General features: G+C 42.8%; 2 protein-coding genes across 6 annotated transcripts in view; one reads left to right on the plus strand and one right to left on the minus strand.

Annotated features, from left to right (window-relative positions):
* Window positions 1-1,340: 1,340 nt before the first annotated feature.
* NOL8 (nucleolar protein 8) lies at window positions 1,341-10,290 on the minus strand. Of its 2 annotated transcripts, XM_069028172.1 has the most exons (14): window positions 10,264-10,290; window positions 9,678-9,861; window positions 9,473-9,535; window positions 8,621-8,699; window positions 8,169-8,316; window positions 7,226-7,294; window positions 5,046-6,923; window positions 4,642-4,758; window positions 4,200-4,319; window positions 3,791-3,875; window positions 3,293-3,437; window positions 2,693-2,776; window positions 1,856-2,130; window positions 1,341-1,642 (listed from the first exon to the last, which is right to left on the minus strand). In XM_069028172.1, exons 2-14 carry the CDS (start codon window positions 9,814-9,816, stop codon window positions 1,341-1,343), a joined length of 3,504 nt encoding a protein of 1,167 aa, XP_068884273.1. In that variant the 5' UTR covers window positions 9,817-9,861; window positions 10,264-10,290. The 2 variants fall into 2 exon arrangements, with proteins under 2 accessions (XP_068884273.1, XP_068884274.1); XM_069028173.1 differs by lacking the exons at window positions 1,341-1,642; window positions 10,264-10,290 and having other exon boundaries at window positions 1,696-2,130; window positions 3,293-3,434; window positions 9,678-10,175.
* Window positions 10,291-11,278: 988 nt separating this feature from the next.
* Window positions 11,279-16,403, plus strand: part of CENPP (centromere protein P) — a 115,166-nt gene continuing 110,041 nt past the window's right edge. For 3 of the 4 annotated variants that reach the window (XM_069028165.1, XM_069028163.1, XM_069028166.1), the window contains exons 1-4: window positions 12,354-12,427; window positions 12,530-12,684; window positions 13,131-13,288; window positions 13,653-13,741. In XM_069028165.1, the coding sequence (XP_068884266.1) occupies window positions 12,548-12,684; window positions 13,131-13,288; window positions 13,653-13,741 (384 nt within the window). In that variant the 5' untranslated portion in view covers window positions 12,354-12,427; window positions 12,530-12,547. Of the gene's footprint in view, window positions 11,372-12,353; window positions 12,428-12,529; window positions 12,685-13,130; window positions 13,289-13,652; window positions 13,742-16,403 lie in introns of those variants that run through there. The other variant, XM_069028164.1, reaches the window with a different exon arrangement.

The raw sequence follows: 16,403 nt of genomic DNA on the forward strand, positions 1-16,403 counted from the left end.
TACAGTTAAGTCGCTGGTCCTGTCCTGTAACGTGCAGAGATTTAGTGGTTTACCTGAGTGACGTCACAACCTGATGTTATACACACCAGTATACTAAACCACTTTTGTTCTCTGGTAATTACAAAGTTTCAGGCTCTTGTTGAGGTCCTGAATTAATTTCTCATGCAGATTCATAGCCCTGTTCCCTCCTCATGCTCAGCTTTCAGCCACAGTTACCAGGGAACGGACGTTTCACACTCACCTCAAGCAATAATCTACGTCTGTCTTCCCAATCCTCTTTTTCTTCACTGAGCTCTACAGATCTACAAAATAACTTTGGGCCTTCTGCACAAAACAAAGAACCAATTATAAGGGTTAAACACTTCTGCTGCTGCTGCTGCTTGGATCACTCATGAGCAACACAGCAATAAAGTCAGCAGCCCTATTCTTCGCATCCTTCCTATTCTCTTCCCCCCACCACCACACGTGGGCTCCAACAGAAATGTTCTGTGTTACAGCCTCGTGTACTACGAAGAATGAAAGGCAGCAGCAGTTCTCCTGAACATGCTGAAATCTAGATTGCAGTGAAATAGCAGCTGCTCCAGTAAAAGCTCAACACCAGGATGAAAACTGATGCTGGCTAAGGACTGAGATCTCCATTTTAACACGCGCTGTAAATCAGATAGGCTGGAAGACTACAGAGCACTAAGATTATATATATGCTGAAAAGGATCCAAAATGTCTAGGCAACTTGTCCAGTGACTATTTTTTTGGTAATCTCCAAAAGTCCAGATATTTACTAGGCAATTATCTGAAAGACAAGAAAGCCAGACAGCTGCTCAGCCTTTATTTTGCCAGGACTTCCTCACGGGCTGCTACCACAACCTAGACCCCAAGTAAGGGTGGCAAATGTTGACTACAAACCATTCATAAGCGGGCAGCATTTTTTCCTCACTGAATTCCAGTAAGAGTTTAAAAGGAAAAAAATACAAAAGGGGTGAATAAGTTCAGTTGTACCTCTTAGGCGTTCATCATCTTTGGAGAAGAAGAAAACTCTAGCACTTTCCGTGTGGGGTAAAGAAAGAAACCTGGACAAGTACAAAGGGATTTTAGCATCCTAAAAGGCACTACCAAATTCCATGAACATGAGTTAAAGCTGCAGCGCTTCAGAGAAACGGTAAACATTGAAGAGCTTTACTCCACAGTAACCAAACAGAGCCTTCTATAAAAACCCCCACTTTTTAAAAGAAAACTGACTGTGTCTTTGGCTTTTGGCCAAACTCAGATTGGGTTTGGTCAACCCAAAACGACCCAGTTAATTTCTTGTGCTCAACTTCTCTCTCTTCATATTCAACTTCACATCAAAGGGGCTGCTGGGAGTTTTGACTCTGTGCAGCACAAACGGTTTGTCCAAGATGACTTTCACTGCTCAGAGGTGTGCAACGTCCGTTTCCCATTTCCTGAGTGCTGCTCTTAATATGCCCACAGCATCCAACTACGACAACCAAGGAGAGAACCAATACAAATGGAACTTGCATTTCTCGGTCCTTTCCAATTTCTGATGGCTCAGGCTCATCATCACTCTCAGAACTGCTGTCTTGGAAACGTGGATCCTCTTGCCACGTGACTTTTACCGGTTTTATTGGTCCCAGTATGTAAGGCTCTGCAATATAACAGCACCAAAAAAGAAAAAAAGCCAAAACCAGGTTATTCCTCTACTTGCCAGGAAAAGTCCTTCCTTTCAAGTGAAATACTTACACTGGAGAAGGCAGATTTAAGAAGGACAGAATCTTCTCCTCTCGGATTTTCTGAGCTAAATCTCTGCTCCAGTATTTTCCCCTTTGTTCTAGGCATCTCTTACACATTTTGCTGTTACCTTGTCTCATGCCCGACTCCTGTGTGTCTCCAAAGAAGGAAAATTTGAAAGCACTCGACTCCTGAGCTACGTCGTTCGCAGGCAAAGGTCCCAGATGGTCAGCTGGGGCAGAGTCCTGCGCATCCTCTTTGTCCCAGGGTAGGTCCTCAGTTTTTTCTGATTTTTTCTTTGAAGATCCAAACAAGTCTTTTAAATCAGCAGCAATATCATAATAGATTTCTTCAGACACTTGAGGCAGTGTCTCACTCTCTTCTTTCTTCTTCCTTTTGGCTTTCCTGAAATCAGATTGTTCAAGGATAGCAACACAGCACATGTCCTTTCCAAAGACAGCTTCCCTAAGAGCCACCTTGCTCTTCTGTCTCCCTAAACGTATCCAAGCCCATTAAGGAGTGGTTCACTATCAAGGGGAAGCAGTGGGGAAACATCTGAGGTTTGAGTCTAAAGGCAGGAGCAAGTGTCCTTTTTAATTAGCCACCCCCTTAAGTGACTTTTCACTTAATAGGTGGTAACATAGAAATCAGGTATTTAGCACAGATTCCTGCCAATAGCAATGTCAAGAGTTAATACACTTTTCTCAGAGACCTGCAAATCTCAAGGTCCCTGTATTGAGCTTCCTCACCTTCACTTACGGCAGAGAACAGACGGACTAGGAGGAAAGACGACACTACATGCTGGTTTTAGTGGTCACAATTCCTATTATAGCTTGATTTTAGCAACCACCGAGAAAACTAAGTTAAAAACAGAGCAATCTGCATAGTTTCCAACTCAGTCTGTTGCTGTAACCATCTTTCCATGGGAAAAAACAACACAATTGTAGTTACCAAGCTGTAACACTACCTCTCATTTTCTGTAGCACTTGGTTTCCTTTCAAAAACTGCATGGTCCTCTCTTGTGGGGTCATAACGGAGGGCATTAATATCTCTACAAAAATAGAAAGGAGAAGAAACAGCATTTTACATTCTAAATGCCTAACTGAAAGCTACCCCAAATCTTTACAGTCAGACCCAAATTCACATTTTTTTTTTTACCAAAAAGCTTCAAATCAATCCAAAATATAACTGGCAATTAGGAAGCACCCTCTAGTCAGTGTCTGGCTCAGGAAATATAGAAGCAGAAGTGGATTTAACCAAACAGCAATACTTCAGATAAAACACAGCCCTCCCTTGTGTGTTATGCAATGAGTTTATACCTGCAACTGATAATCTCTTGAGGAGCTACATAAATACAGCTATCCATATAGATATGGATGTATTTCTTTTAGTACCAAACATTGCATAAATTCAAATGGTCCAAAGCAGCAAAAAGTCCAAAACAACACACAAGAACCCTTTATGCCCATCCTTCAAAATTTAAAGATTTCAGGGTCTTTCAGCTGCCTTCCTAAAAAACCTTAGCCTTCCTAAACCTCCTTCTTTACTGGCCGTGGATGATTCATACTTGAATTTCTTCACACTCGTGGCTGTTTTATTTGGCTTGGGCTGCTCCAGGTTGATATTCAGGAGGCTTCCCAGTATTTGCAGATTTTTCTTTTTCTCTGCAGCAAGCTCCTCTTCTTCATCTGCTTTCAGGCTGTTTGTCTCTGCTAAGAGAAAAATAAATACATTCTGTTTTCTCTGCTAAACCTGTAATGCTGGATGCACAACATTTACTACAGTACTAGAAGAGTTCATGTCTATAAACACATCACTTCCTTTATCTTAAAGCTACTTAGAGGTTTTCTCCCTTGCACTGTAGAAAATCTTTCATTAGAAATGTAACAGGCATCTATTTCATGGAAAAGTCAGGGCATTTATTTAACCTGTTCCCCGCTTGCATCACTCAACTGTGCAACTCCTCTGCCACTGACAGATGCTCTACACAAGATCCCGGTAAAGCAAGAAAGGCTGTTGAAAGGCTCTATGACTACCAGTAGCCAGGAAATGTGATCAGCTTTACCTTCTTCTTCACTGTCACTCTCAAGGAAGCGAGCATCCATGCGAAACCTTTCATCGGTGCCAAAGCGGGATTGCAGCTTCAGGAGCTGGACAAATGAAAGAGATGCTGTTAAGCACCAGAGAAGGAAATCACCATTCAGTAACTTTGATTTTTTTACTATAGTTATGGTAACATATTCTTTACCTTTAGCTTTTGATGCCTTTTCCAGTAATTTCTTTTTCTATGAAGAACCATGTCAGACAAACTCCTCCCACTCCCCACCACACATTATTTCCTTCCTTTAAGGGAATTCTATTGTAAGTTCATAAAAACCGTATTCAGCAAGAATGAAAAGATACAAGTTGTGTTCTTCTGAAGCGGTGTTACGGAGACCTAGAGAAAACTCAGTTACAGTAATGGCTTCACTCACTTTTTCACCAGCTTTGCCTTCAAACTGGGGCTTAATTTTGAATCGCTCATCGTCTGTATCCTCTTGCTCATCCTCACTGCTATCAAACAGTCTGCCCGAAGGTTTGGGAGCTGACTTATCCTTTGTTACACAAAATGAAAAAGAGAAAAGCAGCTGTTTACTTAAGTTTGAGAATATAAATCAGTCCCAACTTTGTTCATGTGCTCTCCAGTTTAGCTGAAAAAGCGGATTTCCCACACAACCAGTTCCCTTCCTGATCCGCATGCTTTGAATCTCACCTTGTGCACACACCTTGTACAATTCTGCTTTGCAGTTACGACTGTTCGGTTTTACCATGGGCAAAATACCCATGCAAAGGGCAGGTGTTACAACATGAGATAGTTTGGTATAAAAATTCAACTTTCTGATTATGTCACACTAAACTTTTCCCGGTAACACTTACTTCTCCATGCATATTTCCTGAACTTGCATCTTTTTTCAACATCTCATCCACTTCAGCTTCATTTTCCTCATCGGAATCGAATATGATGTGTTTGTGCTTTCCTGCTGGCTGCTTATCCTAGGAAAGAGTCAACTGTCAAGTCAAACACATCAAATACTTGCTGCCCTCAGATGTGACTCTCTGAAAGACATTTCCATGACACAAAGAGAGGAATCTGCTATTCCTCTTGCAACTCTACAGGTATTCCAGGGATGGGGTGTGCAGCCTTTTGTGTACTCTCAAAAGAAAAATGGCAATGTCATCAGAAATTCCAGACTGATTTTAAAGCATCTTGCTCCACATGTATTAATTACCCTCTTCCTTGTATTGTAGACTATTCAGGTAGAAGTTGTGAGTATAATTACCAGATTAGAAAGAGCTCCTTGAATGAGTTTCTTCTGTAATTCTCTCTCTCTGTATCTCTCTTCCAGAGCTGCCAGCCTCCTCTGGTTGTCCTGGAGCTGTTTCTCTATTGTACTGGGCTCCTTTGAGGCAGCAGCATGAAGACAAAGCTCCTTATCTTCCAGAAGGCTTGTCTTCCCATTCCCACCTTTATTACCTTCACATTCTGGATTTTTTTTGCATGTATTCCTCTTAAATGTTTTGGAAAGCCGTTTTGGGCTCTTCAGCTGCTGTTTAATGTGTTCCTGGGCCCCTGCAGCATCACTGTCCGTGTCACTGCTCCCATCACTCTCATCAGTACTGGCAGCAGCAGCTCCATGCTCTGAGTTTTCGTCTTGTAGAGAACTCACACCTTTGTTTTTCCCTTGCAAATGAGGCCTGGAGCCAGCTGCTGAGGAGGCAGCAGCTGACAGCTCCTTGTGCTGTTCACAAGGCATTTTGTGTCTCTTCTTGCTGCTGACTTCAAGTGAACACGATGGATGGTTCTTTGGCTGATTTTTGGATGACTCCTCCCCACAATAAGATGTACAAGCTTCAAGTCCCAAACTTTCTACAGACTTCTTCTTTAACCCAGCGCTGTCCTTATTTAACTCTTTTACACAAAGGGACCCTATTCCTCTGAAGGGCTGGTATTTCAAATGTGAATTATTTTGTCCCTTGGAGCTTTCCTCAACAGCATCCTCCTCCCCTGCTAAAATATCAGCCAGAACATCTTCAGGACAGACACCTTTTTTTTTAACTGCAGGGTGAAATTTAGGAAGTTTTGCTTTATTTACAGTATTATCCTTGGGATTATCTTCAGCACTGGACTGACAAGGACTCTGTGCACTGCCTGACCCCTCTGCAGGCGTCCCAGTGTTTTCTGTAGCCAGTGCTTTTAAGTCATCCAAGGTCAGGTCTAAGCGGTAACAGTTTTGCATCATGGACTCATAATCAGAGCTGATTTCAGACTCCCCTTTCTCAGACTCTGAACAAGAGCTGTCACTAGCATGTATCTCTGTTGTACTGCTGGCTGCTGTCCTCTGCAAGGCAGCAATTTTGGATTTGTTCATTTTCCCTTTTCTTTTAATGTGTTCTTTTAAACTGTGAGTTTTCAGTGAGGAGCCATTTACCAAAGTGCATTTTTTTTTAGCTAATATTTCTTTATTTTTCACCTTCCCCTGTTTAGAATCTTCTGGAGTTTTACTTTCAGCAATAATTTCATCTGTATCTGCTGAATCATAACCATTATCACACTCCATAGTCTCTTTCTCTCTGTTAGTTCCTTTGATAGCTTTCTTAGTGGCATATGAATCTAAGGACCAATGACTACTGTATTTTAACTCAAAATTATCCCCAACAACTTCCAAGTGCTCACTTTCAGTCTCAACATTTTCAGCTTTCTGTCTTTCTGTCTCTTTCTTTACCATTGCTCTGATCTCCTCTTCAGAATCAATGTCACTATCAGAAACACTCGTGTTATTTTTGGCTGCAACTCCATTTGCATTGCTTTGATTGGATAATAAACCTCTCCCTGGTATCTTCCCATCAAGCCTCCTTGCTGGAAGCAATTCCAACTCCTCACTAGGTTTGGGTTTTGATTTTTGGTTGAGCTGTGGTGAGTCTGTGTGTTTTGGACACCCAGAGGACAGAGCTGCTCCATTCAAGGCCTCGCTGCCCAGCTGCCTCCGTTTCTTCAGTGGTTTTCTCATCTTCGGGAATTCCCCTTGCCGCTTCCTGGTTGTGCTGTCATCTCCCCCTTCCAGGTGCCAGGTGAGCTGGGATACAGGAGCTGCATGTGCCAGGTCTGGCTCCAGCTTCCTAAGGTTATGGCAGTACCTCGAGGGGTCATATTTCACCACGTTAGTCTGAGTTAAGGATGTGAAACACCCCGATCCTTTCAGCAGACTCAGGCCTTTATGAACAGGCTGAATTCTGCAGGAAAGGACAGCAAAGAATTCTTTTTTGTGTCATGACCATAAGCCTTTAAACAACTGACTTGCAGTATAAAACAAGTCACACAAACTTAGTGCAGGATTTACTTGGGGGATTCAGTAAATTAAGCCTGACAGAGAAGTAAAAATTAAAACTGTTAAGCAATTGTTTCTCCATATGACAAAAGGAAGGGAATTGTGTCCAAGCCCAAACAAACAGAAAAGGATATTTTATTTTTTTGTTGATTCCTGAGGTGCAGGATGGGCAAGACTCTGCCAAATTTTCCAACAACCCATTTCTAAAAGAAAAGAAAAATAATCAGTGTTAGAAAAAAAATACGAAGTGGAAGTAACTCTGGAATAAAACAAATGTTTATTCTAAGTAACAAAAACATTAATGAAGAACCACATGTGACAGATTCTTTTTTGTTTATTCTCTCTAGTGAGCCCTACCATGCAACTTGGCCAGCTTCCTTCTCAAAAACCAAACAAACCAAAGCCAACCAAAAAACTAAATTTCAACAACCTACAAATAAAGAGTGATAATAAAGAACTAAATTGCTTTACAAGTGCTGTTTTTAATATAAGGCTTCTAGTTTATGAATAAACAGTGGTACCTACAAAGACAGAATCACTATTATTTTGCTTTTTAGTCCTTTCCCACAAAAAAAATTTAAAAATCCCTCCAAAACCATTCCGTGCTTTAGCAAACAGTTTTGAAAACTTTGTAGTAAATATAAATTTTGTTGCCTAAATCTGCATGTCCAGTGACTTTATTCTTAATTTTGTAAGCATGTGCAGACCCTGACCCTGTGTTGAAGCCCAACCCAGCCACCAAAAGTTGTGTGATGTATAGAAATCAGTCACACATTCTCTTAACAAGCTCTTAAGGGTGACACAGAGATATTCCCAATATAAATGAGGAACGAAGCATTTCCTCATTTCACATGCAAGAGAGGACAGAATGATCATTATTATTTCCAGTCACTGCAAAGAATGACAGGACCCTTCTCCAGGTCTACACACGAGGTCTTTCCTCAGAGTGCTTTTCTCAGCTTGGACTGTCACCCTGAATAATGAAGTTTCTTTATAAGCATAAATTTGGCATGATTTTAGATGCAATGAGCTTGTTTTTTGTTGTTTTACTTCTCTTATGCATCTACCCCACCATACCTTATGATCTGGCACCTCTGTACCTGGTACTGCTCTCATGTGGAAATCCACAACTCCATTCTTTTTCAGTGATTCCAACAGACACATTTGGTCATTTCTCTGTGGTTTTTCTTTCTGCAGCTTTGCTTCCTCCCTCTCCGTGGCCAGCCTGTACCAGAAAGTACATCACACATGGAAAAAGGTCTGCCCAGGTGCAGAACTGGAGCTGGCAGTGATCCCCTCCCACAGAACAGCAACCACTCACTACTCAGAGAATTAACACCCATCACCTTTAAGGGAATAATGATGCAAAACACGTTGCAGCATAAAACACACATCAACAGCCCACCAGAGTCTACAAAAACTGAAAGAATAACAGCGTAGAAGATGGAAGAACATGCCATAATATTAGCAAATAAGCAGAGAAAAGGTGATTTTAGCAACAGCATACATTTGAAAAGATTGGTTTCTACCTGTGCAAAAAGCTTTCTTTGGCCAACTCAATTTGCAGGGTCCCCCCTTTCCATTTTGTTTTATTTAAAATTGACATGCCTGCAAAACAAAGAGATGGGAAATGAGTCTTTTCTACGTTAACAAAAAGCACACCACAGACCTCACTACGCCTCCTTCTATGACAACCTGAGGCTCCCCCAGCATGACCTTATACCTCACTGCTCACTTGGGTTAGGCTTGCATCTGCAAGGGCCAATACCCAAATCTTAAACCAGGTCTCCATCCAAAACTGAAGTGCTCACTTCAGAAGTGCCTCATGGCAGCATTCCCCACACACGGGGGCACATTACAACAGCAGCTTTGTATCAGCTCTTCTGGGTTTCCTCTCACATAAGTCAATTTCAATGGTTTATAGACCTGATGGAAGCATTTGAAGTACATTTCCTTTTCGTGAAAGGCTTAGAACAAACAAAGAGGTTGCCCAGAGAAGCTGTGGCTGCCCCATCCCTGGAAATGTTTAAGGCCAAGTTGAACAGGGAGCAACCTGGGATAGTGGAAGGTGTCCCTGCCCATGGCAGGGGGTGGAACGAGAAAATCTTTAAGGTCCCTTCCAAGCCAGACACTTCTACAAATCTCTGAAACTCCCAAATCACCAGTTCAGTCACAAGGAATCTTTTCAATCTGCTCACAGCAATTTCTGAAAATGTCAGCAAAGCAGCTTCCATAAAACTGCAGCTTAAAGAAAAGAGAATCAACCTGACAACAGAATGAAAAAGGCTCTACTGTGACCACAGCTGGATGTGACAACATGAGATGAATTATCAGCACTGTAACCTGCCTCAAAAACGTAACTAACCAAAGAAAGTACTTACACTTTCTCAGATCTGCATCAGAAATGTTGACACTGATGTAGGCAAAAGTTTTCGTAGGGTTCCCTGATGAATGACAAACATTAAGTTAATTTCCATGTAGTTTCAAGGTTTCCTTTAAAATTGACCTGTCTCTGAAGCAAAAATTCCATTTCACACACCAAACAGAAAAGGAATTAACTTTTAAAAGATGAAAGAAAACTGTTACCCTGATCATCTTTTCTGGTAATGATCTCTGCCTCCAAAACACGCCCAAACTTGCCAAATCTTTCTTCCAGTTCAGCCTTGGAAACCGTATGGCCAAGCCCTCCAACGTACAAACGTTTGGAAACCTGTTCCTTCTCCATGCTCAGAAATCAAGGTGTGACACCCAGAACACACACTCTGTTTCTCTGCAAGGAGACAAAACAATCAATGACACAGAAGTTAATGTGATTAGAATAAGGAATCAGGGACAAATCAGCGCATTAGAAAGCCATGAAGAACCCTATAAGCAGAGCACTCTTTGCTTTGCAGTAGGTAACACGCTCTGCTCCAGCGCAGCGACAGCAAATCCCGCGCTGCTGCAGGAAACCGGGGTTCAGGCGTTGGGGGGTTTTTAAAACCATGAACCATATAACCAAATGCGCGAGAGCAAGTGCAGACGGCTCTTTGCAATATAACCCAAGGGTTCGCTATGGAGGGAACGCGAGCCGCCCGCAGCCCAACCCTCCCCTCCCCTCCCGGGAGATGCCGAGGGAGCCCCGGACTGAGGAGCCCCGCCAGCCCCGCAGGCGGCTCCGGCCCTGCCTCACCGCCGCCATGTGCAAGCCCGCAGCGCCACCAGCTTACCTTCCCCCTCGCAACTCTCCCCAGCCCGCGCTCGAAAAAAGGGTTCCGCCTCCTGGGGCCGCTGGATTCTGAGCGGCTGTTCGTCTCTGCCGGGTTCCTGTTTCCGGCCGGTCAAGTGTGGTGGGAACACAGGGGCTGGCTCGTGTAACAGCGGACGCTTTGAACGTAACTAACCAGGAAGAAAAGCAGGGGTGTTTTCCGGAACACGTGAGCAAAAATTAACGTAACCAAGGGAACAGCCGACAAAGCAAGGCTTTTTCCTTTCATTTATAATAAAGAACTCGGGAATTATCCCCCAGCAGCTCTGTTGTTTGACCGGGAAGGGGAAGGAAGGCGCGGCCAACGCCCCCCGCTCGGGCAGCAGCTGTGGTAGCGCCCAGGCTCGCGGGTTGGCGCGCGGTTCGAACGGCGCGGAGCGCGCGCGCTGCGTCAGAGCGCTCCGACCGCTGCGACCGCTCCTCGCTCCGTGCCGGGGCCGCGTCAGAGCGCTCCGACCGCTCCTCGCTCCGTGCCGGGGCCGCGTCAGAGCGCTCCGACCGCTCCTCGCTCCGTGCCGGGGCCGCGTCAGAGCGCTCCGACCGCTGCGACCGCTCCTCGCTCCGTGCCGGGGCTGCCGGGGCCGCATCAGAGCGCTCCGACCGCTCCTCGCTCCGTGCCGGGGCCGCGTCAGAGCGCTCCGACCGCTGCGACCGCTCCTCGCTCCGTGCCGGGGCTGCCGAGGCCGCATTAGAGCGCTCCGACCGCTCCTCGCTCCGTGCCGGGGCTGCCGGGGCTGCCTCAGAGCGCTCCGACCGCTCCTCGCTCCGTGCCGGGGCTGCCTCAGAGCGCTCCGACCGCTCCTCGCTCCGTGCCGCCGGGGCTGCCGACCGCGCTGCTTGGACACTCCTCGCGGCATCTCTGGCACCTGCGAGCCTCGGTGCGGGGCAGCACCGGCTCCTCGGACGAGTCGCGATTTCAGCATCGCCCTGCGAGGTTGGAAGGTCCAGTTCGGTTCTCACAAGCGCTCCAAGGCGCTTCCCAGCTCCTCTTGTGGCAGCGTAACATCAAATAGTCGGGGGTGTAAACGGGCAGGTAGGTAGGAAGGTGAAAAATGTGCTGTTAATGGGTAAATATTTATAAATATACACGTATATACACGCGTATGATATATGACAGGAGGAGCGTTTGTAAAAGTTTCGTTTTGCTTAATTAAAGTGTAGGTTTTTTCTCCCAGATGTAAAGCTCTCTGAAGTCATAATTAGTGCCTGAGTCTTCTGCAGTCTAGTGAAATCCTTGAGTTAAGTAGCTGCACGTAGTTTGTCTTGTGTTGCTGCTGTTAAAAGAGGGACCAGCTGACATGGAGTAAAGTTCTGGCTGTTTAAATGGGTTTTTTTTTCACACCATACTCTTTATTATGACCGTGACTTTCTTCACTGTATCCAGTTTAAAAAAATCTGGTGGTGACTGGATGATTATTTAATTGCATATACTTCCTTTATTCACTAACCAAGTCTAAATTAATGCAAAGCATGCTTTGGATGTTGTTTTCTTATGTGTGTTATAAAGGCACTGTTTCTTACTAAATAAATAAAACCCTATTTCCCCCTCATCCCCTTTTACTGAACCATGCATGTGTGGAACTTGCACATAGAGTAGGGGTGGTTTAAAACCACACAAAACTAAATGTTGGGTTTTTCCTGGTCAAAAGTATTAGTACATTAGTTTTGAGCTGCATAATATCTCCCACAGACTTCTGAATGTGTTGTAGCTAGGCTGAATGTCAGATTATTATCTTTCCTGAAAACTGAGGTTTATCTATTTTTTAAATTACTGGTGAAGTGTCTTTGCGATTTGTGTCTCTTTACTGCTGTTTACTCTGAAGGCAGATTGTGTTAGGAACAGTGTTAGGAGCAGCTGTGCCTCGTCTGACCAGGTGAGTCGTTAGGTCAATTGGTCAAAGCTGGGTTCAATTTTTATCTCTGATTGCAATTGGTTTTTACCTGTGGAGCAGCTTGTTGATCTATTACAGTAAATGTAAAACAGCTGGATGTGCTCCTGGATCAAATTAGGACTAATTAAAAAGGTTCTTAAAGCCCCTGACTCCATTAGATCCCTGATTCAGCGTCTGTCTCTGGAGGCTGTGCACTGGTCTGTATCTTAAAACAATTACCTAATGTTATGCTTGTATTGTTAAAACATTAATCCCATGTTTGTTTGTTCTGAGAAAAATCCTTATTTTGTTTTATGCAGTAACACTGATCCTAAGAAATGGACAAGAGCGTTTATCAAGCTTATGAAGATGAAATCCGGGCACTGGAAGAAGAAATTAGGCTATTGACAGAAAAGTATGAAGATATCCGACAAGAATCCACTTTTTTTTCTGATGAGGAGATACTGAAGTCAATGTATGCCTTTTTTTCATTTGTTAGATTAACAGAGTTTCTTTGTCAAAATTGTTTGGGATAAGCTTTTGCCTCTATGTTAGGACTTTTCTTGTGTTAGTAAATGTAAACTCATGGATAAAATAAGTCACTTAGATGAGCAAAGGCATCTTAGGGCGTCCCTTTTGTTGCATGTTTCTCAAAATGGACACTTGCACCTCCAGACTTGGAGTAAAAGCTGTGTCTACCTGGCAGTGAATGGAAAGAGTTTATGTAAGTTAGAATAGTTTACTGTTTCCAGCAATGTGATCAAACTGAAATTTGACTCCTTGAAAACTGATTTGGGTCTGAAAATCATCAGATCCCATTCCCAATGCCTTTTATTTAATGATATTGCTGTACTGACATGCAAAAACAAGTTATGTCTGGGTATTTTGCCCTTTTGTTTTTTTTTTTTTTTTTCGTTCTAGAAAATCATTCCAACAAGAAACTCAGGGAGAAACCAAGGGACAGGAATATCCATCAGACCTGAAAGCTGAACTTGAAAGTCTAGGAACAGATCTCTCATTTTTCATGACACTAACTGGTTTTCAGTTCACAAACCATTCCAAGAAAACAGTGGAAAAAAGTAAGCAGTTTTGTGCCCTTTACTGAGAATACTGGTTGCAATTCATCTGCAAACCTATGTTCTACTTCACTGTTAGCAGAAAGACAATTAGATTTTTGATATTTGAAGTACAATAAGATTTGGTTCATTGACAAAACAGTTTCTGAGTAAATGTAGTGCTTTGCTTAGTGGGAAAGTGACAGACTACTATTGTGCTTTGCATAGGGGGAAAGTGGAGTTAGTTGTGTTGGGGTTTTTAAACATGTTAAACTTCTTTACATGAGGGATTGTATCAGTTGGTACTTTAAATATGATTAGGGAAGAAATGCAGTAGTCATTGAATAGAAGTGTAATTGATTATTTTGTTAACTTGATTTTATAACAGCTGAAAAAAGGACAGTGCAGAAGCACAGATTATCAGGGAAATGTCACTCCCTGTCTTTTCAATTGGAATTCCAGCTTCTTGAAATGCAGGTAAGGGTTAATGTATGTTTGAAAAAAAATCAACTACCAAACAAACAAAACTTCAAATAGACAAATGTCAGTACTTCCTTTTCCAGCTGAAACCTTTAACTGTTTCATCTAAGCTTCAGTGGGTTCTTTAGACTCTTTAACATCTTTGGAACTTTGGAATTCTTCATGCATCCGTGCAAGATAGTTCTGAAGGTCTGGTTTAGTGTTCAGCCACAAAATGGTTACTATAGAATGATTTAGGTTGGAAAAAGCCTTCAAGATCAAGTCCAGCTATTGAGCCAGCACTGCCAAGTCTCTATCACCCTTCCTTCCCAAAACATGGTCCCTGCAGGATGCTCTTGCAGACTAACACTGAGGTAAAGCCCTGAGAGCACTTGGTGTCCCTCAGCTCTGTCAGGTACCTGCTGGGGCCTCATCCTGACCCTGCACAGCTTTCATCCCACACAAATCATTCTCCTATAGTCACATATCTTATTCTGGAAAATGCCAAATGTTGCCTCTCTGGAAGAAGCTGGGGAAAAGCTAAAACACTACAAACATGAGCAGCTCTTTGTTGGTTTGGTTTTTTTTCTTTTTTTTTCCTACATTTGTGTGTGCTTGGTTAATGTGAGTAGTCATTGCAGCACTGCCCACAAGTTACACTAATGTTTGCTGGTTTTCTGGGAGGGAGCTCTTTCATAAGACCCTATTCTTAGCACAGAAATTAGGGTGCTAAGCAGAGGAGGACAGCTAGTACCCCAGTTTGGAATAGTATGTTTCTAATACTGTTGCACTTTGTAGCAGTATTTCTAATATCAGGAAAACTTGATTTTCAGCTCAGCTTTAAAGTTGTTGGCTTTTTGGTTGTTTTGTTTTGGTGGTTTTTTTTAACTTAATGACATGGGACTGAGAGTAAACAGTAAAGATGTCCTTTCCTATTCTTTAGAAAAGCCATATTATTAATTTGGGAATTGAGTGTTTAGGTAGTCACACATGGATTTTATCCTTTGAAACTGCAGCAGTTCAGCTGAACGAGCAACCTCTGAAGTCCACTTGTGACTTGAAACTTGTGGTCTTTGTGATGCCTCTTTACATTTGCTTGTATGAAATTGCACTTAGCCTTGAGTGGGGACATGGCCCACACCAATTATGCAGCTTGGTGAGATGAATGTTTCTCTCTCAGCTGCATCTCCTGCAGGATGATGACATCTTTTGTTGTCAGTGGAGCTCGGGGGGTAACCGCGTGTTAAATGTACCGCCGACGGCATCGGTGCTGCTTAAAGCCATTGCACCACTGTGCGGCAGCACTTGGCTGCCTAATGCCTAAAATTTGGGCTACTTTGGAGTGCTGATGAGATCCCCATAGTGAGGGAGATAGGGAATTCCAGCTGTATATATACTTTAAAACCCCCACTTCAGTTGTAAGAGTATAATTTTGAGCTAATTTTTGCATGATTTTTTTTTTTTCTAGAAGTACATTGTATTCCAAATAACCTGCACTAACATTAGCATGGGCAGGGTAGTACACAGTTACAACCAGTTTCACCTGTCATGAGGAGTAAAAGGTGACAGCTGTTTTTGGGAAGTGCCCAGCAGGTAACAGGTCTGATGGTATGCAGCAGAAGATTAGGAAATTTTTTTCACACTGCTAACTGCAGCTATTTATTCTAGTAGTGAAGTCACAATAGAGTTAACTCAGCTCCATGGTATTAGAGGAGGATATGTGCAATGGGCTTGAAAATCAGCCAGAACAAATCTAAGCCTTTTGAGAAAGCAATCACTTAAAAAGTTTCTTTCATGGCAGGAGCTTTCCTTCTAAATCTTTTTATTTGGCCCCACAATGGCATTTTGGCATGTTAGTAACCCACCCATTGGCCAGCCAGTCCCTTCAGAAGGTGGCACATTAGCTTGTGACTGCTGGCAGCTTCTCCACAACTCCATCCCCCTGTTGAGCCTTTTGCTCTAAACCTAAAATGATTTTTCCTGATGTTATTTAGTCCATCCACTGATCTTTGTAGTGCCTTGCTTTGCTTTTCCCATTTTGAGTGATGGCAGTGTTAGCAGGGCTTCTGTCCAACCAGTTCAGGGACTGCTGAGATGTGTGTGCAGTTAACTCCAGCTTTCCTCTCTTGCCATTCCCATTTGCTTGTAGTGACTTGGTATTAGAAGTTTAAAGTGAGGCATTTGCTATGGGCTTCAAACCATGATTTTAAGCTCTTTCATTCACTGTCGTCTAATCCATTACTTTGGTATGTTCAAGAATGCATAGAAAAACCAATTCTTTTATGGCTTCATTTCTACTCTTTGTCCTTCTTTTCTCGTTTTTTAAGAGCTTATTAGTTAATTTAGAATAATTGTATTGTCATGCATGTGTTCCTGAGTAACAGTTATTGTCAAAAGGGACATGATTTTGAGACAAAACTATAGTCTTTAAAATAAATTTTTTAAGAAAGGAAAACTATCAGATAAAACCTTATATTTGGATTTTCTAGTATATGTGGCAGCTAAAGGTTGTGTGGAAAATGAGAGGAATCTTAAAGAAGTGGAATTGATGTGAAAGGAAGCAATGAACCTTCCTTTATATGTATATATTCTCTATGCTGACAAACTCGGGTATTACTCCAAAAGCATTGTTGTGTGGGTAATAGTGCTACTGTTGAAATGAAAGAAACTGTTCCCACAC

The sequence above is a fragment of the Aphelocoma coerulescens genome, chromosome 12, assembly GCF_041296385.1.
Source record: "Aphelocoma coerulescens isolate FSJ_1873_10779 chromosome 12, UR_Acoe_1.0, whole genome shotgun sequence".
Lineage (NCBI taxonomy): Eukaryota > Metazoa > Chordata > Aves > Passeriformes > Corvidae > Aphelocoma > Aphelocoma coerulescens.

Coding starts and splice junctions, on each gene's coding strand:
- NOL8 (XM_069028172.1), bottom strand. CDS start 9,816: ATGGAGAAGGAACAGGTTTCCAAACGTTTGTACGTTGGAGGGCTTGGC. Junction 8,700..9,472: donor TGATGCAGATCTGAGAAAGT/GTAAGTACTTTC, acceptor TTTGTTTTGCAG/GCATGTCAATTTTAAATAAA. Junction 4,759..5,045: donor AAGGAGCTCTTTCTAATCTG/GTAATTATACTC, acceptor ACTCTTTCCTAG/GATAAGCAGCCAGCAGGAAA.